Raw genomic sequence first — 26,090 nt, forward strand, 5'->3', positions numbered from 1 at the left:
AGAAGCGATCGGGGGTTAGAGAAAATAGTAGGGAACAGCTGCTGAGAGGAGGACAAGAGCCGAAGGGCGAGGCACTCAGGGAGGGGCAGAAAGGAGGACCCAGAGCACAGAGCAGAGTGAATGACATGACGGACAGGCACAGCAAGGAGGGAGGAGAGGGGCTGCTCCCCACCAGAAGGCACACAGGCCCTGCCGGGGTGCCTGCCCCACAGGCTCCTTCTCTCCCAGGCATCCCTGTAAGGGGGTGCTGAGAACTCGGTTCATCCAAACCTCGGCTTGCCTGCTGGCCCTCTCTGGGCCCTCGCCTGCAGTTCCATCCTCAGGAGTCAGGAGAGAGGAGCCTTCTGGCCAGAGAGGAGCTGGCTGACCCACCCCTGCCCTGGCCTTTCATCCCAGGCCACCCGGGCAGGGCAGGGAGGGAGGGAGGCCCAGGGGGAAGAGCGCAACAGGGCATTTCCCCAGCAGCAGATGGGGAGACGCCCAGTGAGAGCGCTGAGGCCCGACTGGTGGAATGGCCTGGGCAAGAGTAAAAGTGAAGGGACAAAGCCATCATGCCCCATTTGTCAGCTCACACATATCTTGCTGGCCATTATCTGCCCAGAAGAGATGTGGCAAACCTGCTCCCCAAAGCTCTGCCCGGAAGGGCTCAACCCGTGTCACCTTCTTAGTGGGTCCTGGAATCCCTTGGGCAGCTGCCTGCTGGCGCAGCATATTATCCACTTTTCTAACATACACTGTCTTAATATAACGACAAAGGAAGGGACTAAAACAATTGCCAGCTCTGCCAAAAAAAGTCATTTATGAGACTTCATTCAGGTTTCCTGGGGCCCCAAAACCTTAGTTCCCAGATGCAGAAAACTGTCCTTGGGTCCCAAAGAGGGCTCCTGCAAAGCCCACTGTTCGAGTGGCAGCCTCTGAAGCTCCTTGTGGAGGAGGTGAACAATCAGACCACAGGACGTGCTGGAAACCAAGGCTCAGCTACCCCGAGTGCTGAAAACAAGCCAAGGACTGAGGAAAGGCTGCCCCAACCCCACCCCCAGGACCCAGAGTTTGGAGCTGCCCCAAGCCCTGCTTTCCTCCAGGTCCAAGGAGAAGAAGACAGAGCCTCTCCAGATGGGCATGCTGAGGAATTCTTTGGTGCTTGAGAGAGCTCACCCTGCCCGGGGACCGGCCCGGCCCCAAGGAAGCAGGGAAATGTGGGCAGTTAATTCTCAGGCCATGGGGCGTTCTGGAGGGCTGCAGAGGGTGGTCAGGCCCTGCTTGTCACGTGACTGCAGCAGGCAGGGAGTAGCCGGGGTGGGGGTGGGGGGTGGTTAGTTGTTAGAATCAGAGGAGGGAAAAATCAATGCCCAGCATGTGTGCCGCAAGCAGACAGGCTGAGAGGGTCAAATGTTATGATGGAATTCTGGACGTCAAGCCAATCTAAACTAAAACATGGGTTTCTTCGAGGCTACAGTTTGGTTGGATATGATATCATTTATCTTTCCCCATGCTGTATCTTATTTCCCTCAAAGTTAAGCTATTTCCTACTCATATCACTTGGGGAAAGATCATCTGTCATCCATTACTCAAAGATCACAGGGAGAGCTGCCTGGTCCTCCGCCGTACGCAGGGAGAGGCAGGGGGCATCTCCCCTTCTGGAGCCTGGGCTCCTGGGCCAGAAGGGGCCCCAGGGCAAGAGGCTCTGAAGAAAGGGCGAGCTGGCGCTGGCTTCAGATTTGAGGAGGAAACATTATCCTTCTCAGAAACTGCCCTTTTCTTTGAGTAATCACGGGAACCTGGAAAATAGCTTTATGAATTTACACAAGCCCAGGCAAAACAACAAAAACAAACACCCAAGCACTCCTGTTGCCCAGGGGACAGGGTGGATGGGTCGATACTTTTTAATCTGCTGTAAAACCTCAAAGAGAATCTTCCTGAAAAAAGCTTCAGCTGTGCCGGGGCACTTCCCCTTACTGGACCATAATCTCTTTCCAAAAACCTGAGGAACCACCAAGCATGAACTGGAAGAACCAAGGCTTTTTGATGCTTCAGACACAGGGGCTCATCTGACCTAAAGGAGCTTATAATCCACATTTTTGAAGGCATCATTTTCCAGAAAAAGTCTGCCCACCAGTGGGCCACTGGGGCACTCGCCAGGCATGCTTCAAGGTAGGAGCCCCTGTGATGCTCTGGTGTCACTGGCAGAGTGAGGAAGGGTGACCTAACCGCATGTCCTGAGATGCAGTCAGTGACTCCCCTGGGCACGGTGTAAAGGCCGGGGCCTGCACGGGGAGAGGAGTTCACCTACTACAGAATTCCATCGATTAGAACACCACACGGGGCTTCATTACGATCAATGGCATTATTATCAATAATAAGGAGCTGATTTTGAGACATGCAGCAAGCTTGGCACAGAAACGTTGCAAAACAGGAAAAGAGGGTAACAGCGGACTCTGTCCCACCTTCCCAGTCTGTGCTGGGTACAGACGGCACTGCTGGAAACACATCTCCAAAATCATAATCTATAAAAACGAGGGACAAAACTGAAGATTAGAAACACAGGCAGTGGAAAGACAGGGAGGGTCAGGGTAACAGGTTGGCAAACATGGGGAGAAAATGAGAGAGAGAAAAAAAATCACACTTTCTTCACTTTATCCAACAACCTCAGGAGAGCTTTCTAGGACCCCAGCTGCTTCTCGGCTCAGACACTGGCCCGGTAGCTTCTGCACGGCTACAGAGGCCTCTGGGGATGGCCCCTTTCAAGACCCAGAACCCAGTTCTGGCAGAGAAGAGCCTGGTCCCTCACACCTAACTTTGTTTTCTATCCCTTGCCTTCCCCTTCCTTCCATACTGCAGCTGGAAACGAGGTCCTGCTCCAGCAGCTTGAGCTGTGGACACTTTAGACTGCTCAGATGAGGGGGGCTCAAGGGGCATCGGCACCCATGGACAGCCTGGCTGTTCCTGCAGGGTCCATCCCTCTGACTCCTCATGTCCATGAGCCCAGCCTGAAGAGCCGGAGCTGCCATTTTCAGCTTGTGCAATGAGCAATTACAAGCCTTGCTAACAGCAGGTCTGAAAGTGACCCTTCTCCTGGGACACATGACCCATGGCACAGGCAGAAATACAGAGAAGGTCGATCTTTCAATGCTGAGGCAATTCTAGGGAGCCCCAGGGGCTGAACTTGTGCTTGGAGCTCCTTCTCTGGAGGTGAGGGGAGGTGACGTAAATGGAAAGATCTGGCTGTGCATATGGCATGAAGGTGAAGAAATGGCCAGTTTTATAACTGAACATGGAGGCCAAGGGTGTGAAAGAAACCAGACTGTTCTTCCAGTAAGTTGTTTGATCAAGATGACAAAACGAGCATTAGACGTGATACCATTCTTTCTCTGATGCAATGGTCTTTGATGCCATGGTTGCAATTACTTCAACACACTGGCAAGTGTAGGTGGAACTACAGGAAATCAGGCAGGGAGATGAGAAACTGGCAAGCTTCCCATGAACTTTTTGACTTTCCTGGCTCTCTCTTTCTAGGGGTTGCTCAGCTTCTTTTTTGCCTTGAATCTAGGGGAAGACAACCTCCCCAAAGAGGACATTGACTTTCATCACCCCTGCAATGTCAGACAAGAGCTTCCAGGCCATTCTCCTAATCCTTCCTCACTCAGACAACTGCCCCTGGGCATACAAGGGGCCAATATTCGTAAAATCTCATTTTGGCTTCTAGTTCCTGGAATTTTTTTTTTTTCCCAGCTCTCACAGGGACTCAGGAAGTGAAGACCTGGGACATGGCTAACCCTATTTACCTTGGAATTTCAACCAGTGGACCAAACAGCTAAGACAAGACAATACCCAGCCAGGCTTAAGCAGCTCCAGAACCAGTTTCACAGCAGAGGCTCCTTTCTGCCCGCGCCAGGGCCACTCACCCTCGCTGGATGGGGCGATGGCACTGTCATCCCATTCCAAGTTGGTGGACGTGACGGAGTTGAAGGAGTTGAGGGACAGGCTGTCAGAGCCGTGGGCTGAGCTAGGAAGGCGGTCTTCGAAGTCCAGCAGGTACTGAGGTTTATAGTAGTCAGGCATGTAGGGGGCCAGGTCTAAGTAAGGAGCATCCTGTGCAGAGAGCGGAGAAGGATGTTTGGTGGGAGGCCTAGGTGGGCCAGGGAGCATGGCCTTCCCGGGAGAGCGGCCAGGCCGGGAGGCCACGGATCTGCCCCTGGCATACCTCCCATGCTACCTTTTCTTTGGGAAATCAATGGGCGTAAGATAGTAAATTCAGAGATAAGTTGCTAAAAAGAGTACTGTGAATAGTTCTAGCTTTTAAGGCTGTGGGTTTCAGGCTTAGAGAGGTAACAGAGCTGTCAGAACCCAACTACAAGCTACATCCTCTGGGGCGTCCTCAGTCTCTTTTACAATTAGTCACTCCTTTCCTCTAATTTCTACTTCTAGCCAAGTTCCTTCTGCAGTCTGTGCTAAAGGGGATCCAATCAGGACGGGGCAGCTGTGTCCACCTTGGGTGCCTGAGGCCAGGAGGTGCGTTGGAACCTCTTTAGCTCTTTCTGGGTCAGCGTCCTATTTCTACAGTGTGTGTGCGTGGAGCAAGGGAAGTCAGAGAACCCGAAGAGGGTGGCCAAAAGCGCGACGGCTGGGAAGCACGGGGCCAACCGCGCAGGCCTGACTCCCGGGAAGCCCAGGGCTGGACTCGCCCCGCCCCCTCCAGCACTCCTGAGGGTGGACACTTCAGTGCTGGGAGGCTCCGGGCAGTGTGGCTCTTCTCCAGGTTGGGACAGACAGGAAGAAGCCGCCTGGAGCAGGAACTCTGGCCATAAATAGGCCAAGAGGGAATCACTCCCCTTTTCTCCCCTCCTCTGCTCGGATCCTGAAACCTTCCCCCAGCCTGGACCAATAGGGGCTCTGCTCAAGTTCTGTGACATTCGACGATCTCTGAAAGGGACCTGAAAACCAACCCTGTGCCCGCTCCTCCTGCTTTGCGTGGCGAAAGCCAAGGCAGCTCACCAGATCCAGGTCGAAGCGAATGAACTCGAGCCCAGACACCAAGGTCAGGAAGAGAGTCAGGTGATCGTGGCTGCAGACCAGGGCGTTCCTGCGAGGCATGAGAGGGGACACTGGGGTTCTGCGGATGGCCACCAGCATGGCCCAACCTTGCCAAGGGGCCCGCTGGGCTGACATTTGGCACGGGACCCCCCACCCCACCCCGCCCCCCAGAGGGCACCCGGCTGGTACAGTCTTCAACCACTCCTTTCTGGCATCGCCCACTGGGTTCGGAGCCACACCGCGCTTTACCGATAGTGTTTCCAGATAAGGGACCTGCAGCAGGAGGCTCCCCAGGCTCTTGGCAGCTGCTCTAAAGACTCTGTTCCTGTAGCAACCCCAGGGAAGGCTGAGCCAAAGGGGACATGCGCACCCTAGCCAGTGGGAGGCCTGGTCAGAGGGTCGGGTGGAAGCCGAACACCAAACTGCCCACAGCGGCCCATATCGACACTGGGATTTCTGGGGAAGACATCGCACTGGCCAGCAAGGTGCTGACGGCTCTCTGGCCATCTCTGATGTGCCCTCGGCAGGCAAAGCCAGGCTAGGCCTCTGAGGTGGCACCCCAAGGGATCTGCGTGGGGCAAGAGTGCCTGGGACGAGCCTCCGAGGGGAGTCTCCAGCTACGCGAGACAGACGGTGTGGGCACTCACTTGACATAGTACTTGTGCAGCAGGGCCAGGTTCTCCTGAAACAGCCGCAGGTAGCTCTCCAGGGAGTTCTCATTGAGGGCCAGGTACAGCCAGGCCCGGCCTACAAAGGGCAAGGAAGGCTGTCAGGGCGGAAAGGAAAGGAGGAAGGGGACCGACAACACCAGCAGCCTCCTCCCTCGCTGGGGTGCCAGAACCCCTGGAACCTTTATTTTTCCCAGGCAGACGCTAGCCTGCGGATGGCCAGGAAACCCTAGGAGGGCAGACTGCAAACCTCAGCTGGGTTGAGAAACGCGACGAGGCGTCTCTGAGCCTCTGGGCGAACATTCATCCCAGCTCAAAGAGAAACGACGCACCTCCATCTTGCGCTGGGAGCCCCATTCTCCGCAGCACCTCTCGCTCTCCTTCACCTCATCACTAAAGCTCCATCAAATCCGTTCCCAGGGAGGAGAGAGGCCTCCGGAATGACACCCCACCGCCACCGGACACCTCGAGATGGTCAGCAGGGCTGACCCTGGGGCCAAGCCCATGCCCCGTGCTCCCTGGCGCCTCCCTCTAGCTACTCACTGCGCCCCAGGTTGGTGGCCACATGCCGCAGCACCTCGATCTGTTTGACGGCCTCTCGCCGGGTGAAATGCACCACGAGCACCCAGTAGCCAGAGGAGAGGTCTTGCAGTCTGAGAAAAGAGGATAGGCGCTGCTCTGAGCTGGGCGGGCCACCCCGGGAAGCTGCAGGATGTTGGTCCACCCACCCTCGTGTCAGGAGTGCACGGAGGCGGAAAGCCATGCATTTCCAGCACGCTCCATGTGCAAGCACCTCGCTGCCACACCACATTGCATCTGCTAATTCTTTTCCCAATCATTTGCATCTGCCCAGAGAAAATTTGTGGGGGTAACACAGCAGCCTGCAGCCCACCTGAGCGAGGCTAAATCCCTTTCTGCCAAGAGAAAGAAAAAAAGATCAAAGGCAGGCAGCTAGGGATTTCTCTGGAGGTTTCTTAGGGCCCCAGGAGGGCCCCGGGAGGGCCCGCGGCAGCCCAGTGCCCCTCCCGGTGCCGCCCGCCTTACCCATACAGCAGTGCGTGGTCCAAGTGCTCGCACAGGCGCTGCAGGACCTTGTCATGGTTCCGGATGGCTGGGGTCTCATCCTCGCATGCAGCAAAGTAGCTCTGCAGCTGAAAGGACAAATATCCCCCCTCCAGAATCAGAGAGGATAAAGAGGAGTGCTAGGGGAGTTCTGGACTCAAGAAGGTAGCTGAGAAAACCACAGCCAAATGACACATCCGTCACAACCAGCAAAGAAGTCTCCCTCAGACTGCCTTTCACGGGCTACTTTTCCTACACTGGAGGTTCCAGAGGGCGAAGTAGGGGTCCTCAGAGCCTTGGCCCCAAGAGACACCCAGTAAAAGCTTTGCACAATGATGCGATGGTGCTGAGGGACTTGCAGCCCACGTATAGGTCTCAGGTGGTAACAGGCTTGGGGTCAGGGCCGCTGTGCTACACAGCTCGTTGCAGTGCTGTCTATATAAACGGCACCCTTGGGGCTCAGTGTGCGTGCCCCCCCACCCTAGAGACGTGAGACACAGTGGCCCTGCTTGGAGCTGCCCCTCTGTACGTGCTCGGGGCTGATGGACAGGGACATCTGCTCTGATGGTCCTGCCAGAGGCTGATGTGGGATTCTGGGTTTGCCTAAGGGAATGTGACAAGGTCGGCTCAGCATCTGGACACCTGCCAGGCTCACATCAAGCCCCACACCAAGAAGGATATTGTTCCCAGGCTGCACAGATGAAAAGCCATTTGCACAGGAGGCGAGACGAACCCGGGCCCTCGCATGTCCACTGGGTAAAGCCCACAAGGCTGAGAAGGCCCTCGCCTCAGCTCAGCCAGCTGGAGTACAGGCTAAGAAAGTGCAGCTACTTGGGCTGGGTGCTCTGTGGTCATGGAGACGGGCTCCTTTTACTAAAGCCCTGGGCGATCGGCAGGGAGAGGGAAAAAGAGGGGTGATGTGGGGGCATTTTTGGGACTTGGGAGTTTTCCTCAATGCTATTGCAGGGACAGATGCAAGGTATTATATATCCTGCCACAACCCACTGAATGGTGGGTTCGGTGTAACCCACACTGAAGAGTAAACTACAATGTCAACTATAACCATGCTGTGTAGCAGTGCTCCAAAATGTACTCATCAAATGCAATGAATGTGCCACACTGATGAAAGAAGCTGTCGATGTGGGAGGGTGGGGGTGTGGGGAGTGGGGTGTGTGGGAACCTCTTTTATTTTTTAATGTAACATTTTGTGTGATCTATGTATCTTTAAAAAAAAACCAAAAAGATAATTAAAAAATAAAATTAAATTTAAAAAGCCCTGGGCGAGCAGTCCCTCCCACTTCTCACTCGCTGCATGTGTCCTGGCCAGCACAACGGCAAGAAGGGAAGAACACGAGAAGAGAGCACAGCTCCCCAGACGCCACTCTCAGGTCTCAACTCTTGGGCCTGGACAGACGTTCCCCAGAGTTTTCTGGACGTGGGAGGGGCAGTGGCAGCAGGCGAGATCCATCAACCACACCAACAAACACGCGCTCCTGGAGGGAGGCCAACTATTCAGCCGCCTCAACAAAAACAGCTTCTCCTCTCTGTAGCCAGGGCAGAGCCCGGTGGTCCTGCTGCCCAGGAGACAGGCCTCAGTCCTGTGGAGTCTGCCCTCCATCCAGAGAGGCAGGTAAGCCAGGCCACCAAGACGACGGCTTCCAGAACCGAAAGAGAGCCCAACAAGCCCGCGGAAACTGCACCACTCCCCTCACACTTCGGCATGAAGAACCACAACGTCGTGTCAAGCTTTATTGGGTTTTTTTTCCCCCCAAAAATCTGAGTAAACCTGAGATAGGAGTTAGAGCTGGAAGGGTCCTTAGAGATCTAGTCCATCTCCCTCATTGAAAAAGCAACAAAGAGGGGAGCTGGTGTAGCTCAGTGGCTGAGCGCTGGCTTCCCACATACAAGGTCCCGGGTTCAACGCCCGCCCTGGTAACTCAAAAAAAAAAGGCAACAAATAGACTTAATTATCTCTTGATTATAAAAGTAGCCATACCCACCATTACACGTTTAATTACTTTCACTTCATTCAACATTTTCATAAGGGTAGAACAAGTCCACACCATTCCCCAAATATTCTTTTTCAAAACTGTTTTTAGGGAAGCAGATGTGGCTCAAGCAATTGGGCTCTTGTCTACCATATGGGAGGGTCCAGGGTTTGATTCCTGGGGCCTCCTGGTGAAAGCGAGCTGGCCTGTGTGGAGAGCTGGCACAGCAAGATGATGTAAAAAAAAGAGACACAGAGAGAGAATAAGAGACACAACAGACCAGGGAGCTGAGGTGGTGAAAGAGATTGGGCACCTCTCTCCCACCACTCCGGAAGGTCCCAGGATAGGTTTCTGGTGCTGCCTAAGGAGAAGACAAGCAGACAGAGAAGAACACACAGAAAATGGACACAGAGCAAAGACAATGGGACGGTGGGGGTGGGGGGATAAATAAATAAATTTAAAAATTTTTAAAAATTGTTTTGAGGAAAGCGGATATGGCTCAAGCAATTGAGCTCCCGCCTACCACACGGGAGGTCTGTGGTTTGGTTCCCAGTGCCTCCTGAAGAAGACAGCAAAATAGCGCAACACACAGGCCCGGTAAGCTGACACAACAAGAGACACAAGAAAAACATAATGAGAGACACAACAAAGCAGGGAACAGAGGTGGCTCAAGCAACACCTCCCTTCCACATCGGAGGTCCCGCGTTCAGTGTCTGGTGCCTCCTAAAGAAACAAGGAAGATGAACAGGCACAGCAAGTGCAAACAATGAGGCAGTGGGAAGAAAGAAGGAAAGAAAAATACATCTTCAAAAAAAACCAAAACCATTTTGACCATTCTAGCATATTCTTTTAGAATCAAATTTCATTACAATTCCCTTTGTGATACGGAGTAGAATTTTATTGAATTCAGAGATTTTTTTGGAGGGAGAATGATATCTTTGTGATAGTGAGTCTTCCCATGCAGGAATGTGGGATTTCTTTCCATTTATTCAGGTCTTCTGTTATATCCTTTGGTAAGTTTTGCAGCTTTTTCTAGGCATGTCTTGCCCATTTATTTCAAGGTGGGTTGCATACCTACACACAGTATTATTAGTTAAGGAACAAGCTGCAACCATGAAACAATTTCTGCAAGAAGTTCAATATCAAGAGTATATAACATGATGGTGGAGAGTGAGGGCTCTGGAGCCAGGAAGCACGGGTCCGGATCCTGACTTGGCTACCTCAGACTTGGGTACCTTTGGCAAACTACTTAACCCTCTCACCTCAATTTTCCTCATCTGTAAAATGGGTGAAAGGGATTGTTTGGCACTGAGCTAATACAGTACCACAAGCCATGTATGGCTATTAAATTTCAATTATTTAAAATTAAATATCAGCCACATTTCAAGTGCTCAGGAGCCACAAGTGGCTCGTGGCTAATGTATTAGACATTCCCATCACTGCCGAAAGTTCTATTGGACAGTGCTTGCTTCAGGGATTCAAACTATAGCAAGCAAGTGGTTTAGTACAAAGGCTGGTAGGTAGCAAGTGCTCAATAAACATTACTAATATTAAAATAATGAATCTGTATTCTTTTTTTTTTTTTTTTTTTAAAGATTTATTTATTTATTTAATTTCCCCCCCTCCCCTGGTTGTCTGTTCTTGGTGTCTATTTGCTGCGTCTTGTTTCTTTGTCCGCTTCTGTTGTCGTCAGCGGCACGGGAAGTGTGGGCTGCGCCATTCCTGGGCAGGCTGCTCTTTCTTTTCACGCTGGGCGGCTTTCCTCATGGGCGCACTCCTTGCGCGTGGGGCTCCCCCACGCGGGGGACACCCTTGCGTGGCACGGCACTCCTTGCGCGCATCAGCGCTGCGCATGGCCAGCTCCACACGGGTCAAGGAGGCCCGGGTTTTGAACCGCGGACCTCCCATATGGTACACGGACGCCCTAACCACTGGGCCAAAGTCCGTTTCCCCTGAATCTGTATTCTTGATGAAACAAGTGACAAAGGACTTGGCTAAACCTAAGTTCAGGTATAAAGAAGACATGATACTGCATTCTGCTCTCAATAACTATTATTCTGTTCGCTAGCAGGTGCTTCCAAAGCTGATTTTTTAAAAAAAAGATTTTATTTATTTATTTATCTTCCCTCCCCCCCACCCTGCCCCAGTTGTCTGTTCTCTGTGTCTATTTGCTGCGTATTTTTCTTTGTCCGCTTCTGTTGTCAGTGGCACGGGAATCTGTGTCTCTTTTTGTTGTATCATCTTGTTGTGTCAGCTCTCTGTGTGTGCAGCGCCACTCCTGGGCAGGCTACACTTTCTTTCGTGCTGGGTGGCTCTCCTGTATCCTTACGGGGTGCACTCCTTGCGTGTGGGGCTCCCCTACGCGGGGGACACCCCTGCACGGCAGGGCACTCCTTGCGCTGTCCTTGCGCGCATCAGCGCTGCGCATGGCCAGCTCCCACGGGTCAAGGAGGCCTGAGGTTTGAAGTGCGGACCTCCCATGTGGTAGACGGACGCCCTAACCACTGGGCTAAGTCCGCTTCCCGCAAAGCTGATTCTTTAACCATTCTTTTACAGCAGGTTGACAGATCTTCCTTCTTCTCAGAGGACAAGGAGCTCCTGAATTGATGCGACAAACAAGAAGAGTTCTTGAGAGGTACAGAGAGGGGAAAAAGAGTGTCTATGAATTCAATGATGGAAGAACTTTAAAAGTGCTGTCAAGTGCTTGAGCTCCCCATTTTGGAAGTTGGTCAGCAAAGCAAGACATAAAGTTAAACCAATGGCAGAGGCCTATCCCTTAGTCCCAGTGAGGCAGTAGCCGAGTAACCACTTACCGCACCAGTAAGATCAGTAGGCTCTGAAAGCACAGACTGGGGGGAAATGGGAGGAAAGCAAACATGGAAGAAAGGAGGACTCCGGCACAAGAGAATTAATGCTACAAGTAAAATGAGTATACCCTGAAGCACAGCCATCACCTTGTTTGCCAAACTACTCTTTGGTTACCTGCAATACCTGCTGGTGGAGCGAATGCTGCTGCAATTACAGCCATCATTTGTGAGTGCTTCCCTAAGTGCTCTGGAAGGTGGCAGATTGACTTGCAGTGTGGATCCTTGAGTTGGACAACTTGGATTTAAATGCCAACGCTGCTTCTTACTCATGGTGTGACTTTGGGCAAATTACATAACTTTTCTAAATTCAGCTTCTTCATCTGTAAAATGGGCTTAGTAATAACAGTACTCTCCTTATAGGCTGCTGTGAGGGTTCAGCTAATACTTACACAGTAATTATCAAAGTAACTAGCACCTCCTAAATACTTAAAAAATTTTAGCAGCTATGACGATGGTGATGAAGCACTACACAAACACTAATTTAATCATCACAGCAACCCCACAAAGGACGTCACAGAGGAAGTAAGTAAGGGCCAGATTTCTAAGTCCAGGTCTTTTCATCAAATCTGGGTTCAAGATACCCAAATGAACAATTTCATAAAAAATGTTATACTCTATTAAAGTCTCCTTTTAATATGATGTTAGGAGAATCCAAGAAAGAGAAGTGCAGCACTCCCGTCCCCCACTTTTAAATCATGGGAAGCCAAAGGCCATGGTGCATCTGGGCTCAGTGTCTTCTGCAACACTGCTTCTTGGAAGAAAGACTGGGGGGGAAAGCCAGCAAAGCATCTTTAAGAAGAAGCAGGGTTTGTAACAAACGTTTCACAACAGTACAAGGTGCTGGTGGGGGGGTGATGTATGGGAAGCCTGTATGACGACATGTATGTTTGTTTTATAAGTTCACAACTATTATTATATATTTATTCCTTAGGAATCTTCATGTATGAAGTATGAATGATACATACTTCAATAAAATTTTATTTAAAAAAAAGAAGTGGGAAGTGGATGTGGCTCAAGCAGTTGAATGCCTGCCTCCCACATGGGAGGTCCTGGGTTCGGTTCCCAGTGCCTCCTAAAAAAGCAAAACAAACAATAAGCAAAAAACAAAACAAAAAACAAAACGATAAAACCAACTCAAGGAAGCTGATGTGGCTCAGTGGTTGAGCACCGGCTTCCTACATACAAGGTCCCAGGTTCAATCTCTGGCCCCGGTGCCTCAAAAAAAAAAGGAAGAAGAAAGCTTGCCTATTACTCTCCTCATCCTTTGCCCAGCATTAGCATCTCCCCAGTAGTGGGGAAGTGTTATTGTCTGGTTGAAACAAGTCATGGCTGCTCTAGGAGAAGCTTTCCCCAGATCTGGAAAGAAACTCATCTTGCTGATCAGACTGCCAAGTGGTTCTGCCTGTTTCCTTTCTGTTCACTTAGATTTGGGGAAGAGGTGGAAAATTTCAGACTTAGTAGGAGTCTACAGTGGGGGTCTGCAAACTACAAGCCCATAAAGTTTTCCTGGAACACACCCACGCTCACCCTTATGTCTTCTCTACAGCTGCTTTCGGCTATGATGGCAGAGTTGAGGAGACACACTGGAGACCACATGGCCAGCAAAGCCTCAACTATCTACTCTCTGGTCCTTTACAGAAAACGTTTGCCAACCCCTGCTCTGGAGCCTTGAGCAGACATGGTGAGAGACGCACCCCTGTGATGGGCTAAAGCTCAGGTCAACAGTAGCCAGAAGGGGAAGCCCAAGCCTTGAAGAGTTACATATTTCAACAAGTATTTACTGAGCACCTACTATGTATTTATCACATACTGTTCCGATACAGCAGTGAACAAAATCTTTGCCCTCATAGAACTTACATTCTGGTGGTAGAGATAAACTACATGCAAATATATAATACAGTGTCAAGGAATAATAGGTGCCACAAAAATAAAAGCAGGACATGGGAGGATCTATTATTTTATGAAACAGGGTCACAGAAATCTCTCTGAGGAAACGACGACTGAGATGTCTGAGGGAAGACTGTTCTAGGTAAGGAAACAGCAGATGCAAAGGTCCTGAGGCAGGTACAAGAGTGAAGAGGCCAAGGTGGCTGGAGCGCAGGGAGTGAGGCTGTGAGTGGTACGAGCGGAGGCTAGGAAGGCAGGTGGGGGCCAGACCGTGTCCGGCCATGGTAAGGACTCTCTCATTACCAGTTTGAAGGGCAGTGACTGGAAGGTTGGACACTGGTAAGTAACAAAGTCTGATCCATATTTTACAAGGTTGCAACAGCTGCTGGGTGGTGTATAGACAGACTGTGGAAGGCAAAGCTGGAGGTGGGGAGACTGGGTCGGGGGCTATCGCGGCAGGGTAGCTGGGGGATAATGGGGGCTTGGGGCTGGTGGTCATGACGGAGGAAGTGAGAAGGGGTCAGGTTAGCACCACAAGGATCTGATGGATTGGATGTGGGTTTGAGAGAAAGCATGATTCTAAGGGTTTTGGTCTGAGCAACTGGATGGTGTCATTTCCTGGGATGGGAAACACTGAGGGAGGCCACAGTTAGGTCCAAGTGCCTGGCAGGAGGGAGCTGTACAAATGGGTCTGGAGGTCAGGGAAGGCCTGTCCGTCAGTGCGCCCCCCCACCCAGTTGTCTGTTCTCTGTGGCCATTTGCTGTGTGTTCTTCTGTGTCCACTTGTATTCTTGTCAGCAGCATCCAGAATCTATGTCTCGTTCTGTTGTGTCATCTTGCTGTGTCAGCTCTCCGTGTGTGTGGCGCCACTCCTGGGCAGGCTGCGCTTTTTTTTTTTTGCAAGGGGCAGCTCTCCTTGTGAGGCGCACTCCTTGCGCGTGGGTATCTGCTACGCGGGGGACACCCCTGTGTGGCATGGCACTCCTTGCGTGCATCAGCACTGTGCGTGGGCCAGCTCAGCACACAAGTCATGGAATGGGACAAGACCATCCTGGGAGCACAGCACCAGGAGCGTTGGAGTCTTAGGTCAGGGGCACCCTAATGTGAGACCAGGGGTCCTCACCCAAGCTCCTCAACAGAACCACCTGGGGAGCGTGAAACAAATAATGATGCTCAGGCCCCTTCCCAGAACCCCTAAATCAGAATTCCAGAGGAGGGGCCAGGAATCCAAATTGATCTGTGAAGGCTCTGGGGTTAACTCTGGTGTATGGCTGGTCTGAGGATCACTGCTCTATTCGGAAAAGGCAAAGCCAGCGAGGTGGGCGGAAAACCAGGGCACTGCGCACTTGCCGAGCAAAGGAAGTCCTCAAAGGCAAGAGATGAGAGTTCGTCGGGCCACGTGAGAGGCGGTCTTAGAAAGGAGGTACCGGAAGCCCGAATGAAAGCCATTTGGAGCAGGGCGAGGGGACGAAAGCCTGACGGGAGCACCTTAAAGAGCAGGCGCTTCTCCAAATCCTTTTTCAAGCAAATGAGGCTCTTTTTTGGACATTTATGAGGCAATTGGAACTTGAAAATTTAGATGTTTGATGATATTAAGGAGAAATTACTAATACTTAACGTGGATAATGGTATTGGGGTTATGTGAAAAAAATGAGCCCTCATCTCTAAGAACTAAATATTGAAGCACTTATGGCTGCTGAGATCTATTGGAGGGCAGAGGAGTGGCGGGGCGGGCCATGAGATGACCAGGGCTGAACTGGGTGCTGGGTGCGTGGGTTCCATTAGGGCTCCACCACACTATTCAGGCTACTGTCTATTTCTGATCTGGAGAGAGGGGGAGGGGAAGGAAGGGGAGAGAAGAAGGGGGAGGGAGGGGAAAAGAGGCAGCCAATACAGGAAACTCATGTGACTACTTTTCCCAAAAGTCTGGCAGGAAAACGGGGTAGAGTAAAGGAGTAAAGTCCCTGAGCTGCTCCAGCGGAGGGTGGCCATGGGAGGGGAGGCACAGGAGAAGGTGGGCTGCTCTTCTCGGTGATGGGAAGATGAAGGTCAGAAGAGAAATAAATAAGCAAACAAATAAGCAAGTTCAGCTGAGTATGAGAAGAGGGATCAAAACAAAAAGATTTTAAAAAGCTGAGTTTTCCCTGAAATCCCTTAAGGAAGAGGGACGTTTACAGAGCATACCTCGCACCCTGGATTTGCTAAGTGGCCTTCTATCCCTGCTCCTGCCTTCCCTGACTGCGCCACACCCTGTGGCTGCAGGGAAAAGTGGGTGGTTCATTCTAGCAGGCCAAGCAATGCCTGCCACTGAGCATTTTTGTTTTGTTTTGTTTCCATTTTTTATTTTTATTTTTAAAGGTACATAGATAACACAAAATGTTACATTAAAAAATATAAGAGGTTCCCATATACCCCACTCTCCTCTCCTCCCATATGGACAACTTCTTTCATTAGTGTGGCACATTCATTGCATTGGATGAATACGTTTTGGAGCACTGCTACACAGCAGGGATTACAGTTTACATTACGGTTACACTCTCTCCCAGTCCATTCAATGGGTTATGGCAGGATATATAATGTCCTGCGTCTGTCCCTGCAGTATCATTCAGGACAACTCCAAGTCCCAAAAATGCCCCCATATCATACCCCTTATTCCCTTTCCCTGCCTTCAGCAACTCCTGTGGCCACTGTCTCCACATCAATGATATAATTTTTTCTTTTAATTAGGGCTGGTTCCACAGTCTGCTTGGAGCTGCCACCTAGCTCTCTCCGACTCGTCTCTCTTACAGACACACAATCACAAAACAATTTCTAGTGCCATGGAACCAAGAAATCTTCCTGAATTGGTCACTGGTAGCGAGCTCTAGGGCGGCTATAGAAAGTCATAACTGGCCAGATGAAAGCAGGTGGTTACGGGTGCTCTCCTTGCTTCCTTCCTGGTCATTCAAGACCAAAAGGAGGACGTGAGGCTGCCCAGCCCAACAGAGGGGCGCTCTGGGTTCTAACTCTGCTACTGGCTCACGGGCTGTCCCGGAGGTGGGGGTGGGGGAGAGAAGGTCACCAGCTCTCTCTCTACAGAGCAGGGTAAGAACCACTGCCTCTCCCCACCTCGGGAGGGTCTGCGAGTCTAGACAAACACAGGGGAGTGGCGGTGCCAGTTTTAGCTGCCTGGCCTCTGCGAGCTCTAAGGCTGCACCTGCTCCATCCTGCTCAGGGGAGGTGCTGCTCTCTTCCTCCACCCAGGGAGGCCGTCGCCAGGTGACAGCAGCCTCCCTACCAGCCCCATGGAGACCAGATAGATTTAGAAGATCAAGTGTGTGACAACTGAAGGGGAGGAGCACAGTTGGGCACAGATCTCTTGGTATCACAGCACGGGGTTCCCCAGGAAATGAAAGCTTGTGACGCGAGTGGCCAAGCCTGAGGGCCACGGCTGCTCTGCCTCCCAGCTCGGCACAGGGCTTGGCCTCGAAGGGCGGCACCGGGACGCCTGTCAAAGTGGGAGGGCAGAGGGTAAAGGCTCTGCCGGGAGGTCCCTGGGCAACCACCGGAGACTAGAAGCCAGCCAGCGGCCTGGAGGACCGGGCGGCACATGCGGGTCCACGTGAGGCCTTCTCGCTGGGACGGCAGGGTGCCCACGGGGCCTGCCTCGCACGCCTCACTCAGTGCTGTGGGTGGTGCTGGCAGGAGGGAGAAGGGGCTTTTCTTTTTTTTAAAAATTTATTTCTCTCCCCTTCTACGCCCCCATTGTCTGCTCTCTCTGTCCATTCGCTGTGTGTTCTTCTGTGTCTGCTTGTGTCAGAGGCACCCCGAATCTGTCTCTTTTTGTTGCGTCGTCTTGCTGTGCCAGCTCTCCGTGTGTGCGGCACCACTCCTGGGCAGGCTGTGTTTTTTTTTTCATGCAAGGTGGCTCTCCCTGAGGGGCGCACTCCTTGCGCGTGGGGCTCCCCTACACGGGGGACACCCCTGCATGGCCCAGCACTCCTTGCGTGCATCAGCACTTCACGTGGGCCAGCTCACCACACGGGTCGGGAGGCCCTGGGTTTGAACCCTGGACCTCCCATGTGGTAGGTGGACGCCCTATCCGTTGGACCAAATCCGCTTCCCCAGAGAAGGGGGTTTTCAACGCCCCATCTCGACCAGTCCTTCAAAGCACGGGCGCCTTCACGGGGTCTGGGTTTGTCTCTCGCTTCCCCTTTCCTCGGCTAGACCTACACGGCCTCATGAGAGCATCCCCACCCAGGCAACCAGCTTGTTGCTAAGGAAAAAGGGTCATCAAATCCTGTCTAAACCGCAGTGTTAGGTCTGGAGGCCACTGGGGAGACCCTTGCCTCGGTTCCAAGGCCCACACAACACAGATGCTTCACAGGCCGAAAACGTCAAAACAGGTCTAAGAAGCCTGAGGAGAACTTCGCAGGACACAGACCCAGAAGGATGTCCGGGCAGGTTTGGGGGGCGTGTGCCTACCCTCCTGCGATCTGTTTACTGTCTGCTTCCCCTTCTAGAACGGAAGCCCATGGGGGCAGGGGCTGCTGACTCCTAGGGCCGAGGAGAGTCCTGAGCCAGAAGGGCCACTCCACAAAGACCTGTTAAATGTGGTTTTGTGGGGACCAGCCCACAAGACTGACCCGTGGGGACATATCATCAGTCAGAATTTCAAAACAGACATCATGGAGGTGGAAAAGGAGCAGAAGATGGAAAGAAAATGCTTCAAAGCCCAGCTCTGTCCCTATGAGCTACTTGCTTTGCTAAACCTCGTTTCCCTCACATTTAACCCTGGGTCCTGAGCCATCCTGCTGGCTCATGGTGCGACTGGAAAAGAAAGCGCATGTGAACGTGCCAAGCTCTGTGCCCGGCACACCGCAGGTGCTGGCCACGTGCCAGGCTTCTCGGGATCACTGCCCCCTGCCCCCCTGTGCGTTCAGACACTTTATGCCTCAGATGTCCGCGAACACCAAAAACGAAGAGAAAAGGTTGTCTCCGCACTAATCTTAAAATAGGAAATTTCTGTGGATTTCAGTAGTTCCTTCCTTGTTCTCACATCTGATTGGGTTTCTTAAACTCTGTTAGTTCCAACCCTTAAATACAGTTATTCTGGGGGAAAGAGAGTGGGAATTATAGGAAACTAATACTTTCTTCCTTATGAATGTCTATAATTTTAAAAACACATATAAGCAAGGGGAAAATGATAAATTACAAATACAGAGAACAGGAGAGGGTGGCTGTGAGGCAGGCCAGCTGCTCTGCTGACAAGCGGACATGAGCTCAGGGTCCTGGGACAGTTACTATGACCTGAACTGTCAGCTCCAGCCAAATGGTCTCTCCCAGCAATCTTCCTTGTTCTCCTGCCTCGAACAGAAGTTTTAGGATGTTTGCACCTTGAGTGAGCAGCAAGGAGGAGGAGGACAGGGTTGGAAACAAAAATTTGCCCAAATGCCCAAATGAGCCAGGCCTGCTGGCTGGTTTAGACTCTCAAGGAGGAGACTCTGGGTCCAGAGCTGGTTGTTATTAGGTTACTACACCACGGGTTCCATATCCCCAGCTAAGAAGCCTTGCCTTACCATCAAGACAACCTACGAAAGCTTTTTATCCTAAGGGAGAAAAAACCCACTGCTTTCCTTAGGCAGAAGGGCACCACCAGGTTCGGCAGCACTTGCTCCTGCCGCGGCGGTGAATCCTGGATGCCTGGGACGAGCACAAGAGACCTGAGAGGGCAGAGACCCACCAGGGGGGCCTCTGGGGCCTGCCAGTGCCAACCTCCCTCTCCCCACAGTGGCACACTCTCAACACCAGCTCCTTTCTTTCCATAGTAAAGCATGTCTTGACCACCCCACCGCTTGCTCAACAGTGGTTTGTGGACCTAACCTTTTTTTTCCTCCCCAGCTAGCAGTAGATTTTTAACTTTGCTGGTAATTTCTTTTCACACAAGGCTCTAGCTGGATGTATTTTGACAGGGAACAGTGGGAATTGTCAGTGCTCTGTCCAAAACAGTGTTACTGGTCACTGTGAACTGAAAGTCAGCTGTAGTCAACCCCTTTTCCAAGCCCGATGCTGCCAGGTGGTGGCTTTTTTGTGTCTAACCCCAGGCACAGGTGAACTTTCTGCTTGGCCTCAAATCATCTAACAGGGTCTTTCAACCCAGATGGATTCTGGCCTAACGCCAGGGCCAGCTCCGGGGAAAGAGAGGACCCAAGGGATTCTGTGATGGGATGGAAAGGAACACAGTGGCACAAGGCTTCAACGAGAACCCGCTGTTAGAGAAGCATCTCGTTCGAGAAGAACCGGGTCTTAGAGCTGAATGGGGGAGTGGGCGTAGCTCAGTAGCTAAGCACCTGCTTACCATGTATGAGGTCCCAGGTGCACCTCCTAAAAAAAACAAAACTGAACGGGCAGGGCTCAGGAGGGGCAGCCAGGGCTTCTCCGTGAGTATCACATCTGGCCTAGGTTGAGTTACTCATGGGCCCGTAGCCCGCTGGGCAGACTTCAAAGGAGCCTGGCTGGGAGCCTTCTGGATGGCTCTATTTTGTGAAAGAAAGTAAAGGAGCAGAGAAATAACTTCAGCCTCTGCTGCCAACATGAAGACACAGGCAGGGGAAGAGGAAGTGAGGAGAAGGAACACAGATCCTTAGCACTTCCGTTTATAAACCTTGTATGCACATATTATTTTATTTAGGTCTTTGCCCTGGTGACTCAGGTCCTTAGGGATTTCAGAACATTTCAAACTCGTAAGGAGGTTTTCCATGAAACTAGAGAGGACAAAACTATTGATCTAAACCAAATGGTCAACATGATCCTCACAAATATCTACCAGTCCCTCTCCCGAAATGAGCTGCCCGGCTTATTTTTTCCACTGCACCTGCTGATATAACCTAGGCGTAGAGTGGGAAAAGAGGGAGAAGCCCACCACCTAGAGGGGGATTTTCAGCAGCATGCACAGGCCGGGTTAAGCAGCAGCTGCAGCTGGGTCAATCCCGACTGGGAAAGTCCTGCTCAGTGCAGGGTGTGCCTGGCTGGAAAAAGAACCGCACTCAGCGCCCACAGCGGGAGAGCAGCAGACGCGTGCCCACACCAAGGGGGCAGGTGGGGACCCAGGAGAGGAGGCTGCTGCGGCTCAGGACCACGTGCTGAGGGATGGTTATTTCTAAAAATTCCCTACTTTCAGGAAGTGGAATGGGGCAGAGGAGAGGGAGAAAAAGGAACTCTTATTTTTTATTTCTAAACGTTTTGTACTGATTTGTGTGACTTTTTAAAAAATTGTGGTAACACATACACGCAATGTAAAAATTTGCCATTTTAACCATGTTCAAGGGTACAGTTCTGTGGCACTGATTATTTTTACAGTCCTGTGCGACCATCACCACCTTTCATTACGTTTTCATCGCCCAAAACAGGAGGTGTGTGTGGTTTTTAAACGACTACTTGTTATATATTTAGAACGACTTCTCACTGTTTGTTATCCTAGTGTGTTCCTTGCTGGATGCACCATCACCTCCTTAGGAGTCTTCTGGGACCACCTCTGCCAAAGCAAACACTTCTGGCTGATTCTCTATCATATTATCCACCTAATATCTTCTTAACTGTTATCACAATCCAAAATCATCTTCTTATTCCTCTGTCTACTAACTGACTGCTTGTCTTCCGCTACTAGAGTATCAGCTCCATGGGGGAAGAGACCTTATTTGCCTTGTTCACTCCTATATCCCCAGGGCCTAGAATAGTGCCAACATATAACAGGTGCTCAGTAAATATTTAAAAATAAGAATGCATGGACACTCGATGGGATTTACAAGTGTCCATATTCCCTCTACAGGGCTGATCTGATGGGCAAAAACAGTCACAATAGAGAGCTGGTTAAGTACAGGACTGGTCACACCAACTTCTCTGAAAGTGACCCCTGGTCTACCTGGGCAAGGACTCTTTGTGCACACACACATACATGTACATACCCTTGTCTGTAACTATGTACACTTTAGCCTGATGTACACTTTCGAGACAAGGGCTTGGGTCAAGAAGAATAACAGGGTTCAGCAAACTATGGCCTGAGGGCCAAATCCAGCCTGCTACTTGTTGGGGTAAATAAGGGTTTATTGGAACACAGCCACACCTACATGTTTATGGATTACCTATGGTTGCTTTTGAGCTTCAATAGCAGAATTGAGTAGTTGCAACAGAGACCATAAGTCCTCCAAAGCCGAAAATATTTACTATTTGGCCTTTTAAGAAAATGTTTGCCAAACCTGAGGTTCAAGAAACCAAGAAGTATAGTAAAAGACTTCAACTTGAGAAATGCCCAAGAGTAAACTGCAAGTTCACATAGACATTTGCAAGTAATAACAGTAACTAACATTTTATTTCGGTCTTACTATGTGCTAGCTAAGTGTTTTAAGTATATTATTTCACTGAATTTAATTCTCATTACAATGACAGCTGAGGGTAAAAGAGGTCCAGGATTTCCAAAGCTAATATGGTCAGTGATGGACCCAGCACTGGCACCCAGACCCACAGGTGTGTACCTCTGAATCCTACACTTTCTAGCCACATCAAGCAGAAGTCCCAGTGCTCTTGAGCTCCTTCCACTTTGTCGCCTTGCTATCCTCAGGAGACCACCTACCTGCACAGTCCTACCTCCTTGGGGACGCTTAGGCTGCTCCTCCTATTTTGAATGCCTGTTTCTTCTTTTTGTCAAATTGTCAAAATCAGTTAAGCCTTCCTTCTCTGAAGGCTTCTCCTTGCCATAGGTTTTTTTGTTGTTGTTGTTTGTTTTAAGTCTCCCCCAACCAATATGCAAATTGTTGAGGGCACAGACTGCTTCTTACAGCACAGAGCCTTTGCTCACACTGCACACAAATGCACCAGACACTCGGGGCTCCTCAAAAGTTAAACAGAACTCCCATGAAGGGAAGCGGACGTGGCTCAGCTGATGGAGTGTCTGCCTACCATATGGGAGGGTCCAGGGTTCGATTCCCAGGGCTTCCTGACCATGTGGTGAGCTGGCCCACGCACAGAGCTGCCACGCACAAGGAGTGCCGTGCCTCGCAGGGGCGCCCCTGCGTGGGGATGTCCCACACACAAGGAGTGCGCCCTGCAAGGAGAGCGGCCCCGCGTGAAAAAAGCACAGCCCGCCCAGGAGTGGCACCGCACGCACGGAGAGCTGACACAGCAAGATGACGTAACATAAAAGAGGCACAGTGTCCCGGTGCCACCGAGGGTGCAAGAGGGCACAGAAGAACACACAGCAAGTTGGCATAGAGAGCAGACAACAGGGGGTGGGGGGGAAGGGGAGAGAAATAAAGAAAATAAATCCTTAAAAAAAAAAAAAAAACTCCCATGAAAACCACTGCCTTGCCTGCCCTGGAGAAGACGCTAGTCAGCAGAAGCGCTGGCCGGCGCTATACTCGACTTGGCTCTTCTCTTTAACTAGCAATGCAGCAACCACAGGCTTTGTTATCTGCACCTGGGATGTTTCTGCTCCGCGCTCCCTCCTGAGAACAGGTGCCACTTTGCTTCTTATTGTTGCCGTTTTCATTTGTTAACTATTAAGCCCTCCAATTCTCCCCAAGCTCCGCGGAGCCTGGCTCCTTAGCAGGACGCAGGCTCCCTTCAGGTCAGGGGGGATAACGGCTGGTGCGTCTCCTGGTCGTCCAGGGCGTCTTCGTCACCACACGATCTAGGTGTGAAAATAGCTCAACTCACCAACGCTGCTTGGGGATGGTGGTTACCCTTGGGGGCTGGTTTCAGGAGGGACACATGAGTGGGGCTTCTGGGATGCCCGTCGTGCTCTGTTCTTTCCTCTGGGTGCTGGACACGTGGGCGTGTTCACTTTGTGAGAACTTGAGCTGTACGTGTAGGGTCTGGAAGTGTGCTATATGCCAACACAGTGATATGTAATAGAACTTTCTCTGCAGAAATACACATCTCATTTTCTTCATGTAACCTCCTTAGGAAAGAACCAGCAAGATCATTTTACCAGTGGTAGGATGGAAGAAAAAGCCAAGCACCTATTAAGGTGCTATAGGACAAATTTAAGTGAGATTGGTCTTCAAAGACAAACCCAACTCCAAGACTACTGACCCCCAATGCCTACTGCTGCAGCTGAATTTACCAATTCCTCCTGGAAGCAGCTACTCTGATTCAGAAAACCAAAAGCACTTCATAATGCAAGAATTACAACACAGTTCTCTGAAACACAGCATACAAAGGAAGTGGCTGACAAGGCTAAATGGTGTTATATAACAACCTTTAGGCAACCGAGGCGCTTGAGACCTTGTAAAAGTGAGGAACTGGCTCTACCACAAACCAACCAAGAGAGTTACCATGTATTAAAACTGGGTTAGGCACCAAGCTATACACGCTACCAACATAATTTCATTTAATCCTCACAACGGCCCTCATGCCACCTCTGCTTTACAGAGGAGGAAACGGAGGCACAGAAGTTAAGGGCCCTCCCCAAAACTAAGGATTATTCATTGACAGGGCAGGGATTCGAGCCAGGGAGCCAGACTCCAGAATCCATGTTCCTTACCGCGACGCTAGTCACGCCTTTGGCTAGGATGCAGCAGGGACAGGCTTCCAGTTGCTAGAGTACAACTTATATTTTCTGGGGCTCATTACCAGCTCCATAAAATGTGCTTGTCCAGACACACACAATTACAAGACTCTTGACACACACATGCGATTCTTCCAAATAAATGAGAGCTTGATTTACTGTGGATTGGTGCTGTCAAAAGACCCGTGACCGTACGAGTGACAGGGTCTCATGGCCATCACCTCTCCACCGGGGACTTTCCCCATATATCTGTTTGGAATCTGAAGACCAAATGCTCAGTCCACCTGACGCCATAATTAGCCCAGGTTCAAAAAGAAACATCAGCAGTCTTCCCTCTCTTCCATTACAAAAGATGTATTGCTTTTTAATGAAGTATTTGCTCATCCTGCTCTCCCTGAGTAAGCAAAAACTTACTATATTGCATTAGCAAAGCTCAGGAAAATGAAATAAAACTCTTGTTGGATCTCGGCAATGTTAAACTTTTAACTGTGCTTTCAGAGGAACATTTTGGAAAGAGCATTTTTGGTTCTGCTTTTAAGGCACATTTATTTCAAAGAAATGTAAACTTGCTTGCCTACAATACTTTTGAGGAATGTAAGTGGGGAAGAAAAAGCATAGTTATTTCAATTAAATCAACTGAATACTCTTCATTTTGGTTTGCTGAAATATTAAAAATAAGCTAGAGGTTCTTTGTTCCCCTTTCTGAATCATTCTTTTTCCAGTTTCTGGGACTATCAGGTGAGCCAGATATTCAAATAAGGGGGAAAAAAATCCAACAGCATTCCTTACATGACTGTCAGTTCTGGTTTGGCCATGGAGGTTTCAGGTGAATATGAATTTCGCCTTCAAGCCCCAAACCCCTTTTCAGACAAGCTGACTTCATCACAAATACAGTTACGTGGCCCTGCTGGGTAATAATTTCTACCTGGAACGGGGATAACGATCTCTACTGCAGCAAGCCCCACGCAGCCAAGGGTCTGCGGTGCCAAATTCCACGGATCACCGTCCAAAACGCAATCCCCAGGTACCTCAGGTTCTCCAAGTTCTGAAATAAGCCTCTTCAACATTGCCAACCTTGAGCAAGATTAATCCCGGGAACTTTCCTGGACCAAAGGCAACGTCGCCAGAAGACAGAACGGGGAAAAGTGGAAGTTGCTTACGAATCTGCCTTCACCCTGACCATCAGACCGCCGCCAAGATGCTAAGCCCTGAGCAAGTCCGAGGAGGCGGTGGATTTCGCCCAGGGACGCGCCGCCGGCCGGGGGCCTCCCGGGGGCTTTCCTGGAGGTGCAGCTGCTTGAGTGGGGGTCGCCGGCCCCTCCCCAGGGAGGCAGGGCCCCCGGCCTGGCCTCGGGAAGCTCGGAGGATGCTGACCTCAACTTCGTTCTTTAAAAGCAGCTCGGAGGCCGCGGCGCTCACGCCAGGGGGCCCGCTCGGCGTTTGGGTCCGCGGCTCCCGGCTGCTCCCCTCCCGGGGTCGGAGAGGGCGAGGGCCGGGGGGACCCGGGAAGGCGACCGGGAGGGAGGGGAGGGCGCGGGAAGGGGCAGGGCGGCCCGGCTTGGACCTGGGGCCCGGGGCGGAGAACGGGGCCCGGAGAAGGGCGGCGCGGCCGCGCTCACCTTCTTCACCGACAGCGAGATGTTCTCGAGGATCCGGTCCTTCACCTCCCGCGGCTCCATGGCGCCGCCGCCGCCGCCGCCCCGCCGCCTCTTCCCGCGCCGGGGGCCCGGGGCCGCCGCCAACCGCTGCCGCCGGCCGTGCGGGGGCTCCGTCGTGCCGGCCGCGGGGCCCGGCGCCCGCCGCCCGGCCCTCGCCTCGCCCGGCCCCTCGCTCCGCCGCGGCCCGGGGCTCGGGAGCGCGGCCGGGGGAGGAGGCCGCGGGCAGTGAGCGGCGGCGGCGGCGGCGGCGGCGGCAGGAACTGATGTCAGGCGGGGCGGCGCCAAGGCCGGCGGCCGCGGCTGGGACGCCCGCGCCGTGCCCGCGCCGGGAGACTCGGGGGACCCCGGAGAGCCCCCCGCTGGCTCCGCCTTCCCGGCCTCCTAAG

The 26,090-nt window shown here is 51.6% G+C and overlaps 1 protein-coding gene across 8 annotated transcripts in view; it reads right to left on the reverse strand.

Annotated features, from left to right (window-relative positions):
* The window catches only part of PLEKHM2 (pleckstrin homology and RUN domain containing M2), a 34,572-nt gene extending 8,755 nt beyond the window's left edge, over positions 1–25,817 (reverse strand). For 4 of the 8 annotated variants that reach the window (XR_011649743.1, XM_071217769.1, XM_058304333.2 and 1 more), the window contains exons 1-7: positions 22,955–23,161; positions 6,744–6,850; positions 6,243–6,352; positions 5,679–5,778; positions 4,993–5,080; positions 3,903–4,089; positions 2,445–2,504 (exon numbers count right to left, since the gene is read on the reverse strand). Coding sequence is in view for 7 of the 8 variants with exons in the window: in XM_071217769.1 (XP_071073870.1) it covers positions 2,445–2,504; positions 3,903–4,089; positions 4,993–5,080; positions 5,679–5,778; positions 6,243–6,352; positions 6,744–6,850; positions 22,955–23,026 (724 nt within the window). In the remaining variant the exon portion in view is untranslated. Of the gene's footprint in view, positions 1–2,444; positions 2,505–3,902; positions 4,090–4,992; positions 5,081–5,678; positions 5,779–6,242; positions 6,353–6,743; positions 6,851–22,954; positions 23,162–25,665 lie in introns of those variants that run through there. The other 4 variants (XM_071217771.1, XM_058304336.2, XM_058304335.2 and 1 more) reach the window with 3 other exon arrangements.
* Positions 25,818–26,090: the final 273 nt, after the last annotated feature.

This window comes from Dasypus novemcinctus, chromosome 9, assembly GCF_030445035.2.
Source record: "Dasypus novemcinctus isolate mDasNov1 chromosome 9, mDasNov1.1.hap2, whole genome shotgun sequence".
In the NCBI taxonomy this organism is placed as follows: Eukaryota; Metazoa; Chordata; class Mammalia; order Cingulata; family Dasypodidae; genus Dasypus; species Dasypus novemcinctus.